We start from the raw sequence: 26,034 nt of genomic DNA, 5'->3' as shown, positions 1-26,034 counted from the left end.
TTATTTGTGAACAGGACAGGCAAACTTGTTTTCTGACTCTTTGTGTAGGCTTCTGGCTTGTGCATCTCCAGAAAGGTCTGTCTATAAGACAGAAGTTACTGTGTGAGTTAGCAAAATTGGCAAGCTTATTAAAACTGGCAAGTTTATAAAGTGAAGTGAGCCTAAGTTCACCACAGACAAAAAGTTTCCTAACTCAGAACAATGCACTACAGAGAGTCCCAGAGTCCCAGGTCAGTCTGTGAAGGCAATAGTGAACTGAACTCATAGACAGTCACTTGCAAAACTGTGGACTATAGCAGCATCATTACTAACTGTGTCTGCCTTAAACACACAGCAGCTTTGTTTTTAAGACATGCAGAAGGTCCCAGGTCAATCTGTTGGCGTAGGCGATACTGAGCTGAAGCTGACTAAGCAAGATGGAGCAATGGTCTGAGTCTGACTTTGTAGGCAGTTTCCAATGTTTCTATGATGTGTGTGCAGCTTGGCCACTGAAACAGAACGGGAAATGTGTCTTTATGTGACCACAATCCAAGGCAGTGGTAAGAGAGCGTTGCAAATATGAGGAGCTTGGCTTTCAGAAGGGCAAGAATTTCTCACAATTGTATATTCAGGGTAAGGGCACTGGCTACATTTGGATAGACTGAGCATGCTCTATTCTTGCCCGTACTCTAGGCATTTCAGAGCACTTCAGATTTCCTTAATAAACACCATTATATTCCTTCCCTCGATGCATTTCAGAGTTCTTTGGGTTCAAAATGATACAAGCAACAGAAGCTGATGCTGTTCTGCAAAACTGGGATTTACTCGCCCCACCGCTCCGTTTTGAAGAAAGAAATAAAACCCCACAGGGGTTGTGGGCAGGAAGCAGCTTCATTTGATGATAATGAGCATGCTCCATGTGTTTGAGCATGCTCAGTAGCACAACAAAGGACCTTCTACAATCTAAGGGCATTTCACGCTAGAACTCACTGCCTCTCCGTCTTGAGGGCGGACCCAGTGAGTTGACCGATGCCCTCCTTCTCCAGCCCCATCTAGTCGATCTCCACAGCCCTCTATTCCCGTTCATCCCACTTAGCAACACGCACGGCTGGAGGAGCGTCGGGCATGTTGGATCATGCCCTCTGGCTTCAGATTCATTGAGCCTGGGCTATCCGCGCTTCTTCTCCTAGACACCGCTTTGTTCAAACCATCGAACGCGGCTAGTTGTGGAAATGCCGCCGTCTGCGTGCTCCAAAGTGCTTCGGCTCTTGCAGTGGCAACCACATCTGACACTGCTGCTGCAGTTATCCTTTCTAGCCTTGGTCCAGGCGGCCAGAGGTAAGGGAGAGTTGGCATTATTAGCAGGCAACCAACTTAAAACTGCCGCCTCCTCTTCAAGAAAGAGTCATGTTGTAGTACCTCCAAAACTATAGTAGAAGCTTTCATAAAGGCTGCTTTCATAGAGTAGAGGCCACTTTCTCAATGAGAATTTTGCGCCCAATTGTTTATATTGGCAGTTCTCACTATCCGGATATGTTCTGGTAGTACACAAACCTGATCTTTTCCCAAAACAAACACGTCAAAAAATCATTTCCTAAAATCAAATCGACCCACATCAATCCCTTGGGTTTGGTTTTAAACGTCATTTCCCCTTTTCTTCCTGTAAGCAGTCATTTGATCTAGCAACAAGAAACTAGGATTAAAATGAGCTCTTTTTCCTTTTCTATAGATTTTTCAATTCTGCTTTTATATGGAGCTCCTTGAGATGGCCCGTCTAGGTTACTGATCACATTAAAGAAAAAGGGGGGGGGAGCCCTCCCTTGCATGCCTCCGTGTTTTCCTTGTAGCCGAGTGTGTGTGTTTGTGAGCTCCATGGGGAGGAACACAATGTTGCCTTCAACACCTCGTGTCCTAGACTGGTAGCATTTTGTATACACTAACAGATTTCTTCCTTTCCCCCCCCCAACACATGCGTGGTGTGCTTTGCATCAGCTTTAAAACCTCTTTTTTAACCAGCAAAAACCTTAAGCAAGCAGGCTAATATTGTTCAAAAAAGTCAAACTTGAGCTTACACAGAGGTTTTGTAACTACAACTTTCAAAGAATTTGCTTCCTGGAAACTGGTTTTTCCACTCTTCGAATCTAAGCAAGGCGGTTCCATTTGCATTCATAAAAAGTGCTTTCCTCTTGTCATGTTAATGACTATGTAAATACTCTAGAACAGAGATTCTCAACGTTGGGTCCCCAGATGTCATTGGACTTCAACTCCCATAATCCCCAACAAAGGCCACTGGTGCGGGGATTATGAGAGTTGAAGTCCAATAACATCTGGTGACCCAACATTGAGAATCCCTGATAGAGAGTGCCTCTTCCTGGCATTTGCTTTGGTGTTTTAAGAAAAACTTGCTTAAAACCAGGATTTTTAAAATCCGGAAATACATCAAGACAAGCTAGAATTCAGAAAACAAAGCCTGATTTGTGTGTGTGGGGGGGGTGTGCTTCCCAAGATCTTGAATGGATTTGGGGGTAAGTCTGGCTGGTGTGTGAACGCACACACACTCTTCCAAAGGAGATTCGCGGCAACAGCCCTGTGTGGAAAGCAGTGTTCTTTCTCATTTTTTTCATCTGTGTGCGGAATGAGTTTTGTTCCAGGCAGGAGTATTAAGGCAGTGTGCACACATGCATTCAAAATGGGACCTTCCTGATTCAACCTGAGTGGGATCTAAAATTAACTGAGCGGACATTAAAAAAAATTGTGAGCGCAGGCATGTGTGCACGCCTTGGAACACGGGTGGAAACGCTCCAGGTAGTCTACAGCTTGCCACTGAGAACTATTGGAAGTTACAGAGCATGCTCTAGAGGAGGCAACAAAAAAACCTCCTCTCTACCGATAGTCAAGAATATTCTTGGACAGGATTGAGAGCATGATTCCTCTAGCACTGGTGTGTTTTTACTGACCTTTTCCCAAGCCACAGTGGTGGTTAGGACTAGCCGGGGAGAGAGGGGAGAGAGAGTTCGTGCGTGGGCCCCGGGCCTCCTCCCAGCCCACTCTTCCTCTGAGCCTGTGCTACAGCTGCCTCGCTTCAGTGGCGGGTGAAAGAGCCAGTCCTCACCACCAGCTGCTTTATCTGCTCCATGACAGAGTGCGGAAAGCAGTCAAAGGTAGTAGGGGCTGGGGGCAGAGTGTGCATGTGCCTGCAGGCCACATGCCTCCTCCTCGAGTGGCAGGCACTCTTTCTGGGCTCCAGTGGTGGGAGAAGCAGCCGCAGCCCAGATGGTGGGATCTGGGGCTGGCGCCCAGTTGAGGAGAGAGAGCAGGCTGCTTGCTCGGCCAGCACGGGGCTTGTCCCAGCACGGGGCTGGGGACGATCACCCTGGTGGCCCCACCCAAAGGACAGCCTTGCCAGCTGCAGAGGGTCTTGGATGATACGGATTATCTAGACCCCTTCCAGTCCTGGATATGGGACTAAAACTGCCTACTGGATGACCTTCTCCGGGAGCTTGACAGGGGGAGTGCGTCCCTGTTGGTTCTGCTGGACTTCTAAGCAGCGTTCAATACCATCGACCATGGAATCCTACTGGACCGCTTCTCAAGTATGGGGATTGGTGGTACTGCTTTGGAGTGGCTTCAGTCCTTTCTTGGGGAAGAGCCCAAAAGGTGGTGCTGTGGGACTTCTGCTCGGCTCCTTGGCCATTGGCCTGTGGAGTCTCGCAGGGTTTGGTTTTGTCCCCACTGCTGTTAAACATCGATATGAAACCGCTGGAAGAGTCATCCGGGGAATTGGACTGAATTGTCAACAATATGCAGATGATACTCAGCGCTCTCTTTCTCCTTATCACCTGATTCTAGGGAGGCAGTGGATGTCCTGAGTTGGGGGCTGGAGACGGAGATGGGTTAAATGTGGGCCGATAAACTGAGATTGAATCCAGGCAAGACAGAGGTGCTGTTGGTCACTAGGGGAACCAATCGGGATGAGGGGATTTAACCGGTTCTGGGTGGGGTTGCACTCCCCTTGATAGAGCAAGTGCACAGCTTGGGGGTATTATTCAACCTGGCTCTGCTTTTGGAAGCTCAGGTGGAGGAGGCGGCCAGGGGTGCCTTTTGCACAGCTTTGGTTAGTGCACCACAGTTACCCATGCTTTAGTCACATCATGGCTGGATTACTATAACACGCTCTACGTGCAGTTCGGAAATTGCAGCTAATGCAAAATGCAGCAGCTTCGATTTTATCTGGAGCTGCCTGCTGGGTTCATATTACACCCATTTTGAAAGAGCTGCATTGGCTGCCAATTTGTTTCCAGGTCCAATTCAGGGTGCTGGTTTTGTCCTTTAAAGCCCTTAACGGTTTGGGCCCTGGATATCTGAGGGACCACCTGCTCCCAAGGGCTCCTGCCCGCTTGACAAGGTCATCGGACGGGGCTCTGATCCACGTGCCGATAATGAGGGAGGTTCGGCTGTCATGCACATGGGACAGGGCCTTCTCTGTTGCTGCCCCCAGACTTTGGAATGCTCTCCCAGTGGGCATCCGCTCCTCAGTCTCCATCACTGTTTTTAGAAAGCAAGTGGAATCTTGGCTTTTTACCCAGGCTTTTATATGTGTGTTGTTTTTGTTGCTGCTGCTCTGTATTTTCTGGTTTCATTGTGTATTTTAAAAAAACTTTTAATTAGATTTGTATCTTTATATTGCAATTTGACATTTTTATTATGGGACTGTTTTATAGTTTTATACTAGCTAACCCGCACAGAGCATCTGTGCTCTCTTTGGGGCCAGCTATATCCCCCTCCCTCCCTTCTGCCCCACACTCTTGCCCCTCTTTCCCTCCCTCCCTCCCTCCCTCCCCACTCTCTCATGCCCCCCCTCCCCCTTTCTCTCACCCCCCTGCCCGTCTCTCTTGCCCTCCCCCTGCTCCTCTCGCCTGCCCTCCCCTCTCCCCCTGCTCCTCTCTCCTGCCCTTCCCCTCTCCCCTCCCCCACTCTCTCTTGCCCTCCCCTCCCGCTCCTTCTTGCCCTCCCCCGCCCCACTCTCTCTTGCCCTCCCCTCCCCCCACCCTCTGCCCTCCCCCTGCATTTCATTTTACAGTACTTACCAGGTGGTGGCAGCCGCCGCCACTCCTCCACCCGGGCGGTGAACACAGAAGTTCCGCCGCTTGGTTCCCTCCTACCCCACTCTCCCGCGGGCGTTTGGCTTCAGCGGCCAGTTCTGCTGCCTGGCCATGAGCCGCCTCTGCAGCCGGGTCCAGCACCTCTGTGGCCTGGCCCGCTGCCAGGCTGAGTGCTGCCTTTGCGGCCGGGCCTGCCAGGCCTGTTGCTGCCGCTTGCTAGCCTCTGCAGCCGGCCTCTTTGAGGCCAGCTACCTCTCCCTCACCCTCTTGCCCAGGCTGCCGGGCCGAGTCCCGCTGCTGCAGCCGGGCCCGCTGCTGCCTCGCCTCCGTGGCCGGGCTGGGCCTGCGGCCACCATCACCACCCACAGCCTGGCCCGCCACTGGTCAAATTCTCCTGGGTGCACTGCGCCAGCAAATCAGGTGTCTCCACAGCCCAGCCAATCAGCTGGGCTGCCGGGACGCATTTTCCCTGGCAAACCTAGGAGAAATATAGTTTTATATTGTTTAATGCTTCATAAACTGCCTTGAGATGGTTTTAATGAAAGGTGGTATAAAAAATTAACAATAAATAAATAAGCAACAAGCAGGTGCTTCAAAACCATTAACTGGGCACAACTGAATTAGTCGCTTTGGACACAACACTGCACCATTGCTAGAGATCGGTGCCGCAATGAATTATCTGTGCACTGTCCCCCTAACAAGAGCCTAGTCTCCCCTCTCCCCAACCCCACTCTTGGATTAAGAGAAGTATGACTGTGGGCCTGTGGTTTAGAGAGCTGTATTTACACCTGTTACCAGAACCTATATAGAGTTGGTATTGGAATTCACCAGTATGAATTCACTAGGCTTAACAGGCAACATGAGACCTGGTATCCTTTCCTGAGTGGATATGTTTCCTGAGTGGATATGGTATCCTTTCCATGCAGGGATATGTTTCCTGAAGAAACATATCCCTGCATGTAGATGATATATATAAGCCAGTGCAGTGTAGTGGTTAGAGTGTTGGACTAGGAGTGGAGAGGCCTGAGTTCAAATCCTTGTTCAGCCATGAACGTCACAGATTGGCTCTGGACCAGTCACTTATCTTCAGCCTAACCTACCTCATAGAGCTGTTGTGAGGATAAATATAACCATGCATATCATTCTGGGCTCCTTGGAGGAAGAGTGGGATATAAATGTACAAATACATACATTAAATAGCAATCGCAGCGAATTGCAATACCAGCACGGATGGCCCAAGATATTGTAGCGCTTAAGGCAAGACACTAAATGCCACTTTGCCGGAGGTACTTTTTCACACAACACATAATCAACTTGTGGAATTCTCTGCCACAAGATGTGTCAGTCAGCTTCCATCCAGGTTGTTGGCCCCATTGTCCTTATCTGCTGGAAGTGGCCAGAAGTAGCGATTGCACATGCACCCGTCGCGTGTGCAGCAGATGGGCACCCACGCAACAGGCACACGCACAATCGCTACTTCTGGCCACTTCTGGCCGATGAAGACAATGGGGCGGCAGGGAGGAACGCTGCCGCCCCGCGGGGCTTGAAAAGAACGGAACGCCAGCAGGGGAAATGCGGCGGGAGGGGTGAGTGCACCCTACCCTACTCTTAAAGAACTACCCCCGCCGGCGCCGAAGCAACTTGGGGCACATCCCTACTAGATGGGCCTTGGGCTTGATCCAGCAGGGCTGTTCTTATGTTCTTATTCCCCATGACTCTGCTGCCTTTCAAAACTAACCTTTGAAAGTGGTATGCAGGAGGGAAAATTGCGAGCAGCCTCATGCTTCTTGCAAGCTTTGCAATGATTGTGAGGAGAGGCTCTCCTTGTCAAGGGTGCATGGGTCAGATCAGTTTCCAAGAGCTGCTCCAGTGGCGGCAGCAGCAGCGGGCAATCTCACTGACACCTCAGCCACATGCCTTCTGAGGCAACCGTCTCACCTTGCATCGTGAAAGGGCTGCCCTGAATATGCCCCTGCATATCAAAGTATTATGCAGCAGATAAAGGCATAGAGGGCACTCTTTGGTGTGGCAGTTTGGTTTGTTGTGTGATTGTGTAGATCAGTATGAAACATCTTTAAAATATAATGCAGCTTGCATATATCTCCAACCTTTGTCATGTGCTCTTCCCCTCCGTCTAGATTATAACTGTAAGCTCTTGAAGACAATGGACACGATGCACAGTTCAGCGTCCAGCTGTTATTGCTACATTCCAAGTGGAGCGATACACTTAAAAAATAGTTGGTCAAGTATTCAGGTACAGTCGCACCACTGATTCATACAAAGGTAACATGGCAACCACTTTCCCCAGCCCATTATAAAATAACTGTGAATAAAATGATAAAGATGGAGAGCAAGGGTATCAGAAGACCATGGGCACATGCCAGCGTTATTCCAGACTGAGTGTTAATAGCAATAGCAATAGCACTTACATTTATATACCGCTCTATAGCTGGAAGCTCTCTAAGCGGTTTACAATGATTTTAGCATATTGCCCCCCAACATTCTGGGTACTCATTTTACCGACCTCGGAAGGATGGAAGGCTGAGTCAACCTTGAGCCCCTGGTCAGGATAGAACTTGCAACCTTCAGGTTACAGGGCGGCAGTTTTACCACTGCGCCACCAGGGGCTCATTACCACTGCGCCACCAGGGGCTCAGTAGGTGGATCAGAAGCTCAAAATCTTCTGTGACATGCTTTCATTTCTGCTGTAAGTTGGAGCTTTTGTGGGTTTTACACCACTTATTTAAGTAGGCTTGACTTGTTTGCAAAGAAGGAAAAAGCTATTGTAAATATTTCCACAGCAAAACCAAGAATATGTTATTGGCTAAAGGCCTAACATCCTTGGCGGAGGGACATATGTACAGCTAAGTGTACTCCCAGAAGTCCATTCTGTACTTCAGTGAGAGCATTCAAATGGAAATTTAGGATGCCAGAGGTGTTGGAAGTGAAGGACTCTGCTCTGTCTCATGTCTCAATGACAGAGGGGGACAGATTAATGAGTCAGAGGACTAGAGGGGTCAAGACATTGATCATCCCTTCTCTACTGCTCTGACACTATCCCTTTGATATGTAGATTGCTACTATCAGGGACTTCCTGCCTGCCTGCCGCTTCCTCTTCCCCTTTCTTCTTCCTTGCAACACCCACGCTCCTCTCTCCCAGCACCATGTGTGCAGAGATGCAGAAACCATCCCTCTGCATCCAGCTAGCTAGCTAGATTAGAGATCCTATCTCTCCACTTTCCTATCTAGAATGGAGTTCACCAATAAAGACTCCTTATATTGATTTGAAACGATGAACTGTCTCCAAGTTTCTTTTACTCTCAGCAGACACGCATGCCTAGGCAGAGTTGTGCCTAGTTGTGCCTCAGTGCACTCTGCTGTAATAGAAGAGTATCTCTTACCAGAGAGAATTCCCAACAAGAGGTATATCTACACCATAAACGTGTAGGTTTCATACCAGTTGAGCTGATAGGACTTCCTCCAAAGAATCCTGGGAATTGTAGTTTGGTGAAGGTGCTGAAAACTATATTAGAGACCCCTAGCTTCCCTGTCCCCTTCTCAGAACTAGAGTACCCAGGATTCTTTGGGGAGAGAGAATGACTGGGGAAATAAGCCCTATTCATACATTGTGTTCAATGCACATGCAGTCTCTGTGCAGTGTACACACCTACGGATCTATACACAAACATTATGTTCAGTGCATGTACACTGTATACTTCCTATATGTACCTTGTGTTTGAGGGCCTCACTTTGAGAATGAATGGGCAGATGTGCAGTCATTCATGCAAAAACATGGCCATGCATACAGACACTTGCAGATCGGTACAACACAATGGGCTGGTTTGGATTATATATTCCCTGGCATATGCAATTAGGAAGGGGATGCACCCCGAGAGCCCCCGTTGTGATGTCCCCTGTAGACACCCCAATGCCATCCTCACACATTCCTTTATTGTGTCAGGCAGCTGTTAATCCAAATGGCTCCTCTACATGTTTAAGCAAGTGTCTGGATGAACAGCCTTCCCACCCAATAAAAAGACATGCCAGGAAGGTGTCAGGATGTCCGTGGAGGACATAATGATGGACACAACCTCAATGCGTCCCCTTCTTAATTATGTATGCTAAAAACTGCGTTGATCTCACTGCCCCAGTCAGTGTTCTCTCTAATTTTTTTCATCTGTGTGCAGAATGAGTTTTGTTCTGGGTGTCAGTATCAAGGAAATGGGTGCGCACATGCATTCAGAATGGGGCCTTCATGATTCAGCCTGAGCGGGATCAAAAATTAAGTGAGCGGACGTCAAAAAACATGTGAGCGCGTGGACACCTGCACACCTTAGAGGGAACTTTGGCCCCAGTGTCTGAATAGGGTTTAGTCTCATGTGAATGTGTTCCTCAAGGAACCATCACAAGGCCTTTTCTAGTAGACCTGCTGAAGAGAGTGGAAACCTTGAACAGGAGAAGTATTTGCCACTTCTTTGTTGCAGAAGAAGCCCCCCTCCAGAAACTAATAATTCAAAAGCTGTTCTTCATCCTTGCTATTTGGGGCAAAAGAGGCCATTGTCAAAAACTGCCACATTTTAGCTTGGAAACCAAATAAACTTTCTGTCTTTAAAAAAAAAAAAAAAAAGTAACCTGGGATAGTTACACACAAAATCTGATTGGGGTCCATTTCAGAAGCAGATCTTTGTACCATAGGATCTTGCAGACCATATAAAGTGTTCTAAGTTGACTGCTGCTTAGCTTTCAACCAGCAATGGTATTTCTTTCCGTCTAATGATAGTGATAGTAATATTAAGGGTGTTTTTCTTTCTAGGTGAAAATCAATAGCACTGAAATGTTCAAGGTGGTGTTTATCTCAGAGGAAACTAATTGTCACAATGAAGACACTCTATTTGCCTTTTTAAAATGCCTTTATAGAAGTACTTGGCAATCAGAAATGTCTAATGAAACCATCCTATCAGTGGACTATTATGGAGACATAACGTGCTTCAGCGTCCTACCCACAAATAAAGTATCCTACACTGTGTCTGCACAACAAAACAGTGAGTAATATTAAAACATCCATTAATAAACAATATTTATGTAATTGGAAGAACATACGCTGAGTAGCCTGCTGCTTACATGACACTACTTGAACTTCTCTGGTCTTGTTTTATTTCATTTCAGTGTTGGATAAGAAACTCCTTCTGTTGTTCGTAGCTGGTGGTCTTCTCTTTCATTTTGCACCTAACTTAAGCAGGTAAGTTCTAGCTTTCTGTTATTGGGCCTCTGTTATTGCCTTAACTCATTGAACTCGGAAAAATTTGACTGTAGTTTGGCACGTAATTAAGCATATGGAAGTCATACTTATTTCAGCAGTACGTAGATGCAAATTACTCCTGAATGAAGGGCCAGGCTTGAATCGGCTCCCTCTTTTTTCTTTAATTTAGAATGTTTGCAGTGTTGTACAGATCAGTGAATAAAACATCAACAAACAGAGGGCTGATTTTCACAATCAAAGTGCCACCAAAAGTCAGGCAGAGGAGGGAGGAGGAAGAGTGTGCACACTCCTGATATTCAGTCGTCTGGATGGTGAAAATGTCAGGCCGAGGATCACAAAATGATCGTATGCAAGGAGTCAATCCTAGTTGGTCAGCACAGGCAGCCAACGCTGATGTTGTTTGATTTGACCTGTGGTGCAGATGTTGGCTGCCTGCACCAACAAGCTACGATTGCACCTCATACACGATCGCTTCCCAGTTCTCCAACTGGGATTTTCGCACTACAGACCATCAAGTATTGGGAGCTTGTGCGCCCCTGATTTTCAGTGACAGTTTGATTGTGAGAACCCAGAACAAAGAACCTTAATTCTCCTTTAAAAAAAAAAAATTCACAATGTTGATCACATATCATTATGCAATATATCTCCCTAATCCAGCATATGATCCAGAAGGTTGAGGAACTGTGTGTGTTAAACCAGTCCTGTGCTGGGTGAATATACTCCTCCCTGGTCCAGTAGTGGGAGCTGCATGCACAACGCTCTTTTTGCAAACGCCAAAATCCTTCCAGTTAGCTGGCTGGGAAGGCAAGCAGGAGGCTGGATTGAACCTCCCACCAAAGAACTGAATGGTGGGATACTGACTGTTTTTAAAAGGCTATTGCACAGAGTTCCAGGGTTTGTTTGATCAGAGCCTGCATCATTATGTGGAGGCGAGGTTAGTCCCATAACATAGGAGAAGATGGTTCTCTTTCTTAATGGGGCTCACAATAAAGGGAAAACACAAGAGGAACCAGCAACCATCACGGAGAGGGACACTATGCTGGACTGAATGGGGTCAGTTGCTCTCTCACTGCTAAATAGAAAAGAGTTTTAAAAGTGTTTCTTTGCCCAGTTAGCAGGGGAGCTAGATTACAGCTCCCTAATAGGTATGAGAGCCAGCGTGGTGTAGTGTTTAGAGTGCTGGACTAGGACCGGGGAGACCCGAGTTCAAATCCCCATTCAGCCATGATTCTTGCTGGGTGACTCTGGGCCAGTCACTTCTCTCTCAGCCTAACCTACTTCACAGGGTTGTTGTGAGGAGAAACTTAAGTATGTAGTACACCGCTCTGGGCTCCTTGGAGGAAGAGCGGGATATAAAATGTAATAATAATAATAAAAAAATAAAAAAATTCAGCCATCCCAGGTCCTTGGGAAGGACTCAATGTCTGGATAAAACAAACCAGTCAATAACACCTGTCTGACTGTGTGATTAAATAATAATATATGCAAATCTATATTTATATGGAGACTGCAGAGGGATGTCTGGTCCTCTTCAGCAAATAGTAGGAAACAATCTTAAGGCGGGGGCGGGGGGAGGATATTATGAGCTTGCTCTATTCTGGAATAATCTGGTAGCAAACACTTCCCATGTCCTAGGGAACCACTGGTGTTTAGTGGGAAGTTCGCCTTAAGCCTTACCACTCCCATCTTTGCAGCTAACAGTAAAATGAAAGCTAATGTTTCACAGAGGGCTGCTTTTTCTGCGGAAGGTTTAATAGGAGGAGTGCATTTCCTGTGTATCCTCTTGGGCTGTTTCCAGCAGTGGTATGGCTGTGTTGAAGAGTCTTGTGCACAAAATTTCCTTTGGATTCTGGCTCCTGGTGGCAGGGGAAACACAGAGGCCACAAATTCAATGGAACATGGCCACAATCGAATCATGCTAAACCCCCTTTATTTCAGCATACTGTACCTGCATTTGTGCTGACTTTTGGCCAGAGTGATTCTGCAACTGAAAAGCCAATCCGGGAGGGGCAGGGGGGGTGGGACCGGAGGAGAATGAGTGGAGCAGGAAGCAGTTGGACGAAATCAATCATGCAGCTTTTGTCCTTGTGGAGAGGAATTTGGCAAGCTCTCTAAATCCAACCTGAGGCTCTAAATTAACTTCTTGAAACATGAGACAAGCCTTTAGCTAATGCACCATAAGAGATTACATATGATCTCATGTTTGTATTGTACTGGGGGGCAGTGGAGCCTTGCCAGAGAGGGCATATGTGTCAGGGAGGAGAAGGAGACAGCATTTGTCTCTCACAACACCAGAGCCAGGGGTCACCCCATGAAACTGAAGGTTGGGAAATTTAGGACTGACAAGCGGAAGTACCTTTTCACACAGGACATAATTAATCCATGGAATTCCTTGCCATGGGATGTGGTGATGGCCACCAGCTTGGATGGCTTTAAAAGGGGTTTAGACAGATTCGTGGAGGACAGGTCTATCAATGGCTGCTAGTCTGGTGGCTGTGGGCCACCTCCAGCCTCAGAGGCACAATGCCTCTCAATACCAGTTGCAGGAGGGCAACAGCAGGAGAGGGGGCATGCACCTACCTCTTGCCTGTGGGCTCCCCAGAGGCATCTGGTGGGCCACTGTGTGAAACAGGATGCTGGACTAGATGGGCCTTGGGCCTGATTCAGCAGGGCTGTTCCTATGTTCTTATGTCTTAGGGAAGAGGGAAAGTGAAACAGAGGACAGCAGGAAGGGGAGGGGAAAGAGTGGCCTTGAAGCTTGCAATCATTCTGGGGTGGAGTGTGAGGGTGGGGAGGGGGAGAGAGAGAGAGAGAGATGGCTGACCAAGACGGTGTGCAGAGAGGGCATTCTCCCACAATATTTTGAAGGGGGCTGGGGTTGTTTGGGTATTTAATAACCAGAGCTTTTATTGACAGGCCTCTAAAATAAAGTGGCAGTTTTGCAGTTCTGTGTGTTTGAAGCCATTCGCCTCCATGCAAAAGATTTAACAGCATCCTCTGTTCCTCCCAAACAGAAGCACTGTGTTTTATTATTCGGCTGGCATAGCACTTGGGGTTCTTGCCACTCTAGTCTTCCTCCTTCTGCTGCTTAAAAGATTTATTCCCAAGGTAGGTGTACTGACGATAACATAAAAAGAGGCATAACTGTGCTTAATGCTTAATTCAGTTTTATGGTATTAATAGAGCTTTTAGTCAGTCCCTATCCATCATGGTCTCCAAAAGTAAATAATGCTTTTGAAATATGCTTTTAACATGTCATAGCTGAATGTATCTCATTAGAGCAGGGGCTTGTTTATGTTATCAATTCTTTGGGTTCACCAAGATAACAGTTTCTTATTTTATTCTGATTTCTTCTTTGTTTACCAGTTCAGTGAGTGAACTGAAGGCAGGAACAAATTGTAAGCATAGAGAAGAGTCCCTGGATACATTAGGGGCTTGTGACATGTGTGTGTTTCATCTTGCCATTAATGACCAAGTTGAATGATATTGAGGTCATTCACATAATCAAAAACTGTGTTTTCCCCAATTTGGGAGCTGTGTGTGCTCCCAGTTTTTGGTTGTGTGGAAGCAAGGTAGGAGGAAAACCTGGGTAGAAGTGATTATGTGGAAGCAAGGTAGAGGGAAAAAGCTACCCAAGTTTTCCTCCTACCTTGCTTCCACACAACCGAAAACTGAGAGCACACACAACTCCCAAACCTGGATAGAACACAGTTTTTGATCGTGTTATACCTCAATATCTTGTAAAGAAAGGAGTACAGTTCTGTAGGTGCATGCCATCTGAGAGCAAAGGTTAGAACATAAGAACAGCCCTGCTGGATCAGGCCCAAGGCCCATATAGTCCAGCATCCCATTTCACACATTGGCCGACCAGATGCCTCTGGGGAGCCCACAGGCAGGAGTTGAGGGCATGCCCTCTCTCCTGCTGTTACTCCCCTGCAACTGGTACCCAGAGGCATCCTGCCTTTGAGGCTGGAGGTGGCCCACAGCCATCCGACTAGTAGCCGTTGATAGACCTCTCCTCCATGAAGTTATCCAAACCCCTCTTAAAGCCATCCAGGTTGTTGGCTGTCACCACATCTCGTAGCAGAGAATTCCACAAGTTGATTATGCGTTGTCTGAAAAAGAACTTCCATTTGCTGGTCCTAGATTTCCTGGCAATCAATTTCATGGGATGACCTCTGGTTCTAGTGTTATGGGAGAGGGAGAAGAATTTCTCTCTATCCACTTTCTCCACCCCATGCATGATTTTATCTATCATGTCTCCCTCTATCATGTCTCCCCGCAGTCGTCTTTTTTCTAAACCAAATAGCCCCAGGTGTTGTAGCCTTGCCTCATAAGAAAGGTGCTCTAGGCCCCTGATCATCTTGGTTGCCCTCTTCTGCACCCTTTCCAGTTCTACAATGTCCTTTTTTAGATGTGGTGACCAGAATTGTACACAGTACTCCAGGTGTGGCTGCACCATAGTTTTGTATAATGGCATTATAATATTAGCAGTTTTATTTTCAATCCCCTTCCTAATGATCCCTAGCATGGAATTGGCCTTTTTTACAGCTGCCGCACATTGAGTCGACACTTTCAACGAGCTATCCACCACAACCCCAAGATCCCTCTCCTGGTCAGTCACCGACAGCTCAGTTCCCATCAGCATATACTTGAAGTTGGGGTTCTTCGTCCCAATTTGCATCACTTTACACTTGCCAACATTGAACCGCATTTGCCACTTTGTCACCCACTCACCCAATTTGGAGAGATCCTTTTGGAGCTCTTCACAATCAGTTATGGATTTCACTACCCAAAAGAGTTTGGTATCATCTGCAAATCTGGCCACCTTGCTGCTTACTCCTGGTTCTAGATCATTTATGAATAAATTAAAAAGCACCGGTCCCAGTACAGATACCTGGGGAATCCCACTTCTTACTTCCCTCCATTGTGAAAACTCTCCATTTATACCTACCCTCTGTGTCCTGTCTTTCAACCAGTTAGCAATCCACACATGTACTTGTCCGCTTATCCCATGACTGCTAAGTTTCCTCTGGAGTCGTTGATGAGGAACTTTCTCACAAGCTTTTTGGAAGTCCAGGTATACTATGTCAACTGGATCACCTTGATCCACACACTTGTTGACACTCTCAAAGGTTCCTGAGAGAGTCAAAACCTGATTGGGTAGACAAAAGCTTTTGTAAACATTCTTTAAAAACTTTTTCTACAGAAATGTTTTGGCACCTATTGCTCCAGTAATGGAATGCAATCAAAAATAGTAAGCCGGAGGTTTTGACAACGTATCTTAGGATGGCTTGCAAAAGTTCTCTGATTAAAGATAACCCCTCCAAATCAATAATTGGAGTATATTTGACTGTCTAGTTAGGAGTGGCCTTGATGAAGCACTGCAGAGTATAAATCATGTGTACAGTACCTTTTAGGATAGCAGAAAGTACTAGACATTTACAGTTCTATAATGGGTGCCTTGTGATGTTCAGATTTTATTCTGTTCTTATTCAGTTGGGGATGGCTAATGGGTGACCTGTGGTCCCAATTGCCCCCTTGTGTTCATTTTTTCTAGCCCCATCAGACTGCTGAACTGCCCACCCATTTCCCTTTTTCTTTTTGCCTCTAGCTCAGCACCTTCTGGATTTTGATGAGTGGATGCTGGTTCTCTTCTCTCTATTTTTTTTACACTTTGAAAGAGGATTTGAAATGGTTCTGGGATAATAATACACACTACGTTCTGGGTAAGAGTACTTCGAAACAGAGCAGCCTTTCTGTCTACTTTGTTGCAATATAGCTATTGCCATTCATAAAATGAAAAGTCTGAAATAAATGGCATTTATTCAAGTTCAGTTATCTGCAGCTTCCTGAGAGGTTGCAATATTAAGAGATAAGCAGCATCAGTGACGCTCTTGTTTGACAGAATCGTTATGCTGCCACCTGGCTGAAACTAAGCGGGTCTAGATCTCGTTCCAGGGATTCTCAACCTTTGGTCCCTAGATGTTGTTGTGCTACAACTTCTTTTGGCCATTGTGGCTGGTGATGTTGGGAGTTATAATTTAACAGCATCTGGGGACCCAAGGATGGGCTTGTGTTAATTGTGTAGCATTATGGAATAGTAAAGGTAAAGTGTGCTGATGACTCGGTGTCAACTCCTGGTGACCTCAGAGCCCTGTGGTTGTCTTTGGTAGAATATAGGAGGGGTTTACCATTTCCATCTCCTGCGCAGTATGAGATAATGCCTTTCAGCATCTTTCCTATATCGCTGCTGCCCAATATAGGCGTTTCCCATAGTCTGGGAAACATCCCAGTGGGGATTCAAACCGGCAACCTCTGGCTTGCTGGTCAAGTCACTTCCCTGCTGCACCATTAGGTGGCTTTATAGAATGGTACAGAGTGTTAATTGTGTACTGTTCCATTATGGTACACAATTAACATAAGCCAATCTCTTGCAAAGTTTATACAGTACAAAGTTATTGGCCAACAACATTTTATTAGTCCACCTGCCGTACATGTGGATAATTGTGGCAGCCAAGAGTCCAAAAGAACAGCAACCACATTCTCTTCCAATCAACCCAAATGTCTCCCTGTTTGGCCCCTCGAAGTTCTACAGTTAGGAGGTGATTCTTACTTACCATAAGTTACCAGGTGTAAGACTGTCTAGAGGCTTGACATAAACTCAAGTAGCTATGGTTGCTATCTCTTGTCCTTCACATGGTTTTGTTTTGCTTTTGTAGGGTATGTGTTGATTGTTGGATTTCTTAGTTTTGCTATTTGTTACAAGCACGGACCACTCAGCAGTGAGCAAAGCACGAATCTCTTGATGGGGACACTACAGTTTACAGGCTTGACCTTCGTTTACTTTGGCATTGCCATACCTCCGGTTGCTTATGCTGTAATAGCTGCCATGCTGTGCTCCAAAATCCTGCACTACCCACTTAGAGTGTTCTGCTGTGTTGGCAGGTTGGTATCCTTTTGACCGCTAAGCCATTTTATCATGAAGACTTCGGTGATTAAGCAACGTTGCTTATTTTACACTGAAACGACACGTTACAGGGAATACAGTGGTTGCCTCCAAGAAACAGAATCCCCATGTTGAATTCTCCCCCACTGTAACCTGTAGTGTAGCTTACCCTGTGTCATGATGTCACAGTGCTATGTGTTTTCCCCTGCCACCTGCAGCAGCCAGTGAGATGGAGTGGGAGGTGGGAACCCTCAACGTTGTGCCATTACAGCACAGGCATAACTACACCATGTTACAGGGCAGTACTGAAGAATATACAACACATTTCTTCATGTAATCCTGTATCTGGGATGCAAAACAGTAATAAAGGAATTTGCTGCAGATTAGCAGAACAATCTGCAGATTGGTGTCAAAGTGTTACGTGAGTAAAAATAGACATGATGGTTGGTTTATATCCTGTCTTTGGCTAGCAGACCCCAGGGCAGATGACACAATCGATACAAACAATAAGAACCATACATGAAAGGAGCATAATCAAATAACAAAGCAGAGATAACCACCATCTAACCAAGCAGGAAACAGTTTACCACTGAAGCCACTCCACCAATCAAAAAATCAAAATCCTGGGAGCCCAAGTGGGTTTTTTTAACTCTCTTGGAGGCTGGGAAGGAGGGAGCACTCTGAAGCCCCTGCAGTAAGGAGCTCTAAAGCCACCACGGAGAAGACTCTGTCCCACATGTGCATCAATTGCACCTCAGCAAGTGACGGCACATGGAGCAGAGCCCTCCCTGAAGATCTTACTGGGTGAGTCGATTCACTTAGCAAATGGTTCTTAAGCTACCTTGGCCCAAGTTGTATAGGGCTTTAAAGTTGTACTGTATATAATCAATCTGTCCTACCAGGCTATGTAGGTAAATCGTAATGTCCATTGAATGGATTTCATCATAAAAGTAACTCTTGTGCTTGACTGTATTACAAATAAGCACTTGCTGAAGTGAGAATGCTCACTCATAATTCTGAAAAAGGAGAATCGGTCTTTTTGGTCAATTTTGTTAAATCAGAATGAGCAAATTCTCCCATCACTGTCCATGTGTGGAATTCTGCTAACTTACAGGTGGCTTTGTGCATGGGACACAAACTCTGCCCACATGTACTAGTTTTCTTGGATCACAGCATTTTTAAAAAAATTCCTATTGCATCTGAAGAAACTCTAGGTTGGTAGCTGTGTGGGTCTCCTAGAGTATGGCTTACTGCTGATCCTTTATTGGGCCCCCTTCTGGAACATTCTGTGTAGTACTTTGGCAGTGTGTTTCCCTTGCTGAGAAGTACAAAGCTACACAAATGTGGATTCTAAAACAAGGCCCAAGCATATCTTCCAGTACATCTTCACCCTGACAGTGTCATTGTTAAATCTGCGTACAGCTGCTTTCACAGCATGTAGGAAGGGGCTGTTTGTTTTCTGCCTCTTTTAAGAAGGCGCGCATCAAACAAGGATGATGTGGGAGGTTCAAAGACAGAAATTGTTTTTTTAAAAACATACACATTTTTTTAGAAAAAGAAAATGTAAAAAACAATTACCTCTAGTCAGTATGTAAGAGCCAGTCTTTTATTTCTTGCAAAGCAGAAAAAGCATGGAAACATTTTACTTTGTAAGATTTGTTGTTTTAAAAGTTATTTCCCACCCATCCCCTCTTTTGCTCCCCCCCCACTTTCTTTCTGTTTCCTTGGTGTGTTATGTGTACATCAGAGGAGGGGGGGAAATACCACGTTTGGACAGTCTCATTCAGGGCCAGTTTCAGTGGGGATATAGACAAGTTCTAATTTGTATTCAAAATCAACTGCAGCTGCACCCACTTAGGGCCAGTGGACATGATTGTGGCAATGCCCGTTAAATGAAAACTGGAGATCCCAGCAGTGTGTGCACTCTCGCAGACCATGTTGTGTGAACTCAGGGTGTTTCACTTATTTTGCTGGTGCCCCCAAAACCTGACATTTAAACTGAGTTCATTAATCTAGGATCTGAATGCAGGTTTTCAATGTTAGCTTAACACTGAGCTCTTGCAGCACCACCTAGGGATTGGTGTTAGATTCCAACTTCACACGGCTGGCAGGATCTCCAGTTTTCGTTGAACAGACCTTGCCACCATTGTGTGAACCAGCCCTTAGTTACATAGGAGCACTCTTGGGAGCCCCGATGATAAATTTTGCCCAAATGGCTCACATGTGAAGGTGGCTTGGAAAAAGAGAGACCTGATCTTGGTGCAATCAAAGAAACTAGACTGTGAAACCCCTGCTAACTGAGTACCTTTTAAAAGTGACGATTCTCTTTATTGAGCAGTGGGAGAGCAACTGGCCCTATCCATCCCCAGCACAGCATCCCTCCAGTGGCTGTTGCTGGTGTCTTCTCTTCTGTTCTTTTTTAGATTGTGAGCCCTTTGGGGAAAGGGAGCCACTTTTATTTATTTATTTATTTATATCTATGTAGACTGCTCTGGGAACTTTGTTGAAAAGCGGCATATAAATATTTATCGTATCCATTGTCATCTTACTCACTTTTCAGATTTTTCTAAGCCAAGGGTACATACATACATGGAAATTAGGACACAGCACCCCCGCACCCAGCTGCAGCTTAAGCCTGGCTTTCCTCTGCCTTGGATACAAGTAGTGGCCAGTGAGTCGTAGACTGTTTTGCAGATAGCCCCATGTGTCTGACACCTTGTCTGACTTTTTAAAAAAACCACCCCAAACGTTGTCACCGCTACGTGCATTTATTCAAATATAAACTTAACCCACATTACATATATTTAAGATGTTTTCAGACATACAGTAGTGGTCCAGAGCTTTATAAACTACGATTAGTAAATCAGTAAACTTTAGGATGATTTAGCACCAGTGCTGTGCTACATATTATGCAGAATATAGAATTTGGTCCTTGCCTAGAAGCTGACAAGACAGGGATAAGAGAGATCCAGGACTGACTAGTGAGTAGTGAGCATGCTGTAGAGCTGGTCTTGTGGTAGCAAGCATGACTTGTCCCCTTAGTTAAGCAGGGTCTACCCTAGTTGCATATGAATGGGAGACTTGATGTGTGAGCACTGGAAGATCTTCCCCTTAGGGGATGGAGTTCTCCGAGAGGAACAGCTTCCAAGTTCCCGCCCTGGCAGCATCTCCAAGATTGGGCTGAGAGAGATTCCTGCCTGCAACCTTGGAGATGCCGCTGCCAGTCTGTGTAGACAATATTGAGCTAGATCAGGGGTGGGGAACCTTGGCCCTCCAGCTGTTTTTGAACTCCCACCATCCCCAGCCACAATGGGAGTTGTAGTTCAACAACAGCTGGAGGGCCAAGGTTCCCCACCCCTGAGCTAGATGGACCTAGGGTCTGACTCAGTCTGTGGCAGCTTCCTATGTCCCTGTCCCCACAATGGCTGAAGGGTGTTGTGTCTGGGGATAATGGGAGTTGTAGTACAACAACACCTGGGGACCTAATGTTGGAAATCCCTGGTATAGAGCAATGGAAGTTCCACTGATGGTGGTGCAAGATCAGACAGACACAGGGTAGTCCTCCTTTTCACCAATGAATGTATTTGACCAGCATTGCTGGGTTTTTACAGCACAGGTGTAATATTTTAAGAAGGCCCATGATGACTTGTGCGAGTTACTCTATCCCATAATTGTGAAAGGTAATTGTGTACTTGAAAATACAAGTTCAAGAAGCACATTTCTAATATGTCAAGTTATGCTAATAGAGATGGGTCTAGATGCCAGTTCCAAGGTTGTTCACAACAAACTTGGTAGCCGGGAAATAAAGGAATAGAATAAAAAGGATTTTGTTTTTGAATGCAAGACACATTTTCCTGGCATATTTGGAATCTGAAATAGAGGGGTTGCATTTTTTTTATTTTAAAAAATATGCAGCACTTTTCAACAAATTCTCAAAATGATTTGCATAGAAAAAGAAATATGAAAAAGTTTTCCTGACCCAAAGGCATTCTCAATCTTTTCTTTTTCAAGCCACAAATGAGACACCAGTAAGGGCTGGTGGAAGGGCTGCTCTGCTGGGCTGCATAGGGACCTCCCCTGCCCTGCATGTATTCCAGGATTGCATATGGGCAGAATTTAGTACTAGAAACAGAACTGAGCATTCTGAAAATCTCTGAATTTCAAGTTCCTAGTCCTTATGGCCAAAAGATAAGATGAACAATAGCCAGTGAGATACCAAGAATGGAGGTTGAATAGGACTTGTAGAGGTCAGGGCTACCTTCATAGTTGTTTGCCTCTGCCTATGGCTACTACAGATTGGATGATGCAAGATGTCCCAATATATGAACATTATCTTAAAAGGAATAATTTGAACATGTTACATTGTTCAGTTTTGATTAGCACATTTTTCTAATGCACCAGAGCTCCGATGTGTTTTTTCTGCCAGTTTCAATACATTCAGTTCAGTGGCTGCCCACTTTTTGAATTTCAGTCTCCTGGTACAACTTTCAGAATGCTCAAACTGTGTTGCTTTTTTCTTTTTAGAAAAGCGAATCACTTCTTCCGGTCAAGAAAGGTAGAGGCTTGTCGTTATCAGACTGAGGATGAATATCGGGAGCAAGGTGAAGTGGAGACCATAAAGGCCTTGGAGGAGCTTCGGACCTTCTGCCGGAGTCCTGACTTCCCCTCATGGGTGGCGGTGGTTAAGCTCCAGAACCCTCAAAAGTAGGAACAATTTGGGGGGCTTTTCAACATGGCTTTTATGTGATACATTTTATGTGTGACACCTATCCATTAGGCAGCCATCTAAATATAGAGGGGCATTTTTCTGCACAGCAAGTCTGTACAAAAACAGGCGTTTTCTTTAAGCTGAATTGCTTAGTGCTGTTGCTGCACCAAGATAATGATGAAAATATAAGGTAGTGTAGCATAGTGGTTAAGCATGAGCTGAAAACTTGGCTTAGATCTTACTTCCACTATGAACTTCCCATATGCAGTGGGATAGTAACTGTAACCTACCTCATGGAAAGTTGTGAGCAGTGTTAACTGCTAACTGGGATTCCCAGAAAGTTCACTACAATTCCCAGCATCCCTGGCTGCAATGGCCATTGACTGGGGATTATGGGAATTGTAGTCAACAACATCTGGGCATTCCTGTTAGAGGGAACACTGGTTGTGAGTATACTTAGATAATGTTTGCAAAACACCTTGGATCCCCAAGAGCACTATATAAATGCAGAATAGTATGAAAGACTTACAAAGTGAAGTTAATTGGAAAAGAGCTACCATAATAAAAGTGGCCAGTGTCAGGAGCTGATGATTAGAGATGTGCATGAATGTGTCCATGCACTCCCAGGAGGGGCTTTCTTTAAGGGACAGGGAGGGTGCCCTTACCTCCACTGCCGCTTCCCCCACCCCCCTGGTGCGGGGCTGCAGCGTACTTCCTTGCACCCCGGTCAGCATCATACTGGAAGTGGCTGATGTGTGTGTGTGTGTACTATGCACGTGTGCACCAGCCACTTCCTTTATGATGCTGACCAGGGCTGTAAGGAGGTACACTGCACCACACCAGCTATTCGGGGGAGAGTGCTGGCAGGGGGAAAGTGGCGGGGAGATAAAGGCACCCTCCCTGCCCCTTAAAGAACCCTCCCCACCTCCGAACTGGCTCAACTGCCGGGCTTCCGGTCCAATTTGGCGCTCCACAGAAGGAGTGCTGAACTGGTTCGTGCACATCCCTACTGGTGACTGAATCCACTGCTCATATGTGATTTGTGCATTTTCTCATCTTAAGAAGTGCCCTGGATTAACTTGTCCAGGGACTGCAGTGAATGTTACGCACATGAAGAATGCCGTGAATATGTTCACCAACGTCCACTCTAGTTTTAAGCAATTTCTGTTGTTTCTTCTCTTTCATCAGATTTGCAAACTTTGTTCTGGGGTCTTCTCACGTGTCACCAGAAGAAATGAATGCCCATGATGAACAGTATGGCATTGGAGGAGCTCTCTTTGAGCGGCAGCTTTTTAACGTCGAGACAGAATCTGAACAGGACCAGCAAACTGTTCTCTTTCAAGACGAGGAGAACAACCCAGTGGAGGAACAAGCAGAGCAACAAAATATTTTGCACTTTCACAGCAGAGAGTTCCTTTGAAGCCCCCCGCCAAGACAAGGCAGGGAAAATGCAAAGCATGGTAGGAGAAGTTTGTGCAGAACAGAGCTGGAAAACTTTTCCTTTTGAACTGTAGGGGGCAACCAAGACTTTCTGCAGGTCTCATTCCTACAGAACTGGTTTTCCAGTCCCTGGGCAGCCATGTGAAGATTTCAGGGATGTTTTGAGAGAAGGCCTGTGCTCCCCAAAAGTACTGTTCAACCAACCATTGTACAAAGTGAAGGTTTTGGGTTTGTCTTCTGAACAGGCGGCTTCCAGGGAAAACCTGCCTCACTTACATGGAGGACCACTTCACATGAATGTCAGGTTGTCTGATCAGATTCTGCTTCAGCTGAAAAAACCATCAGAGGTTAGCCACTCCACAGCCATTTGCACTACCTCTTTGAAATGAATTGTTCTATTCTAAAGGTGAAAGCAAATCCAAGGTTTTCCTAGAACATGGCTTGCATGAAGCTGGAAGGTCAGGAGAATCTGCTGTGGTTGATGATCATTCTCCCTGGATGTCCTTTATAAGTCAGCAAGTTTCTATTACCAAGATGGGGATTATTACTAATCCCCATCTTGCAAAGTCAAACTCTTGTTCTTCTGTTTACCATTACTTTTGAATACAGGATTCTCTTTCTCTTGCCCCCCCTAAAGGCACTGTATCATAAGACTGTATTTTGAAGGACTCTAGAATTCTACCTTAGAAATCCCAAGTTCAGCAGCTTAATAATACAGATCAGGAGTATCTATATGTTTGCTTGTATCTGCATGTTTTGTTATAGCTGCAAAAACGTAGTCCTCTTCTCATCAGGATTCTTTTGTGACAAAGGACTGGGATAAGGAATTTGGGAGGTGGTGGTGAAGAGGACCATGCAGAGGCAACTTTGAGTTCAGAAACCCCACCTCCGGAGAACAGGAAGCTCATCTGGTGGACCCTCGCTAGTTCTCACAGCACAGTATGCCAAGGAGTGCCTGCTCTGTGGTGTTGACTTGCCTTCAGGTTGGGCTAGGACCGTCTAACTCATGATGCCCAGACGGAGTCTAGGATACAGAGGGCTGCTTCTTTCCTCTCCAGATGTTAAAATTCTTACTTGATTGGTCTTCAGCATGGGGATAAATGCTTAACACAGTAGTTCTCAAACTTGAGTCCCCAGATGTTGCTGGACTATGCCTCTCAGCATCAGCCAGTGGCAAAGGATAATGGGAGTTGTAGTCCAACAACAGGTGGGGGCTCAGGTTTGAGGATCCCTGGCTTAAAATATGCTCAGCTGCTAAACCTTTCAGACTGGTTTTAATTGTGTAATGCAGTGGTTCCCAACCTGGGTTCCTCCAGATGTTGCCGAACTACAAATCCCAGCATCCCCAGCCATAATAAACTGTAGCTGGGGATGCTGGTAGTAGTTCAGCAACATCTGGAGGGTTGGGAATCACTGGTGTAATGTGTAGATTTTAGAGTAATGATGGGTTTTATCCATATTCTCTCAGCTACTTTTGTAGAAAGGCAAGGTACAAATGTTTTAAATAATCTAAACTAGGCCTGAGCAACTTGTGACTTTCCAAGTCAAATTCAGCCTCCCAGCTATTCGTGAAAGCCCACTTGGATCTCAGTAAGCCTTCTGCTTTTTTTCCTGGCCTAGGACAGAAAAGGTAGGCCACAGACTGTAACTTCTTGGATATGACTTGGTGGGCCACAGGTTGTCTTGGTTTGCCTTAAAACTTTAGTTAAGACTGTATGCATCCTTTGATTTCCATGGCAGTGCAGGATTTGGTACTGAGCACAAGATCTGGCATCTTGAGAATCCCCCCTGTTAGAACCGTCTCAATAGCCATTCCACCTGGCTGCCTCAAAGGCAAGACAGCAAGGCGCTCTCCAGTAGGGATGTGGACAGAATCATGCAGGGTGGCTCGATGGTGGAGGGAGAGTGCTGCACTTTAAGGGCGGGGGAGGGTGCACTTACCTCTCCCTCCACTCTCCCCCCCGCCACCGGCGCCCAGTATTTCTCAAGTCCTACGGGGCGGCAGCGTACCTCCCTGCCGCTCTGTTTGCTCTTTGGTCGGAAGTATCTGGTGCGCATGTGCTTAGCAGACACGAGCGCCCGCACGTCACATGAGCACTCGCACCTGCTGGGGACACACACTTCAGCTACTTCTGACCGAAGAGGAAACAGAGTGCCAGGGAAATACGCTGCCGCCCCATAGGACTTGAGAAATACTGGGCGCCGGCGGGGGGGGGGAGTGGAGGGAGGGGTAAGTGCACCATCCCCTGCCCTTAAAGTGCGACCCCCTGCCTTCGAACCTGTTCAGAAACCCGCAAGAGGGCCTCCGAACAGGTTCGTGCATCTCCCTACTCTCCAGTGACGCAGCCAGGACCATTTGACTCCTCCTCCTCTCACAGAACTGATTTTGTGCAGTAGCCTCAATAACCTGCATTTGCTTATTTTCCTTTACCCTCCCCTGACCCTTTCCTCTTTTGTATTATGTCTGTCCATTAACCATTATTTTAAGCTGAATTGCCTTGAATGTATAGGCAGAAAAATATGGTATACAAGTTTCTAGCCTTCAAGTCAGGAGAGAGAATCCTGAAAGCAGATGAGTCAATGTCCTGGTGACATC

The 26,034-nt window shown here is 46.1% G+C and overlaps 1 protein-coding gene across 1 annotated transcript; it reads left to right on the top strand.

Annotated features, from left to right (window-relative positions):
• The first annotated feature begins 1,105 nt into the window (after positions 1–1,105).
• On the top strand, positions 1,106–25,344 carry NEMP2 (nuclear envelope integral membrane protein 2). The gene is made up of 9 exons (XM_053293885.1): positions 1,106–1,317; positions 7,220–7,335; positions 9,895–10,123; positions 10,248–10,320; positions 13,356–13,449; positions 15,956–16,070; positions 17,064–17,289; positions 21,815–21,994; positions 23,187–25,344. The coding sequence occupies exons 1-9, from the start codon at positions 1,212–1,214 to the stop codon at positions 23,416–23,418; spliced, it is 1,371 nt and encodes a 456-aa protein (XP_053149860.1). The 5' UTR covers positions 1,106–1,211; the 3' UTR covers positions 23,419–25,344.
• The last annotated feature ends 690 nt before the right edge of the window (positions 25,345–26,034 follow it).

This window comes from Hemicordylus capensis, chromosome 1, assembly GCF_027244095.1.
Source record: "Hemicordylus capensis ecotype Gifberg chromosome 1, rHemCap1.1.pri, whole genome shotgun sequence".
Taxonomy (NCBI): Eukaryota; Metazoa; Chordata; class Lepidosauria; order Squamata; family Cordylidae; genus Hemicordylus; species Hemicordylus capensis.
This window is presented reverse-complemented; position numbering and strand designations above follow the sequence as displayed.

Excerpts from the sequence above, each read along its gene's own strand:
- NEMP2 (XM_053293885.1), top strand. The coding sequence starts at position 1,212 with ATGCCGCCGTCTGCGTGCTCCAAAGTGCTTCGGCTCTTGCAGTGGCAA. Across the intron at positions 7,336-9,894 it reads ATAGTTGGTCAAGTATTCAG|GTGAAAATCAATAGCACTGA; the intron begins GTACAGTCGCAC and ends TTTTCTTTCTAG. Across the intron at positions 10,124-10,247 it reads TGTGTCTGCACAACAAAACA|TGTTGGATAAGAAACTCCTT; the intron begins GTGAGTAATATT and ends ATTTCATTTCAG.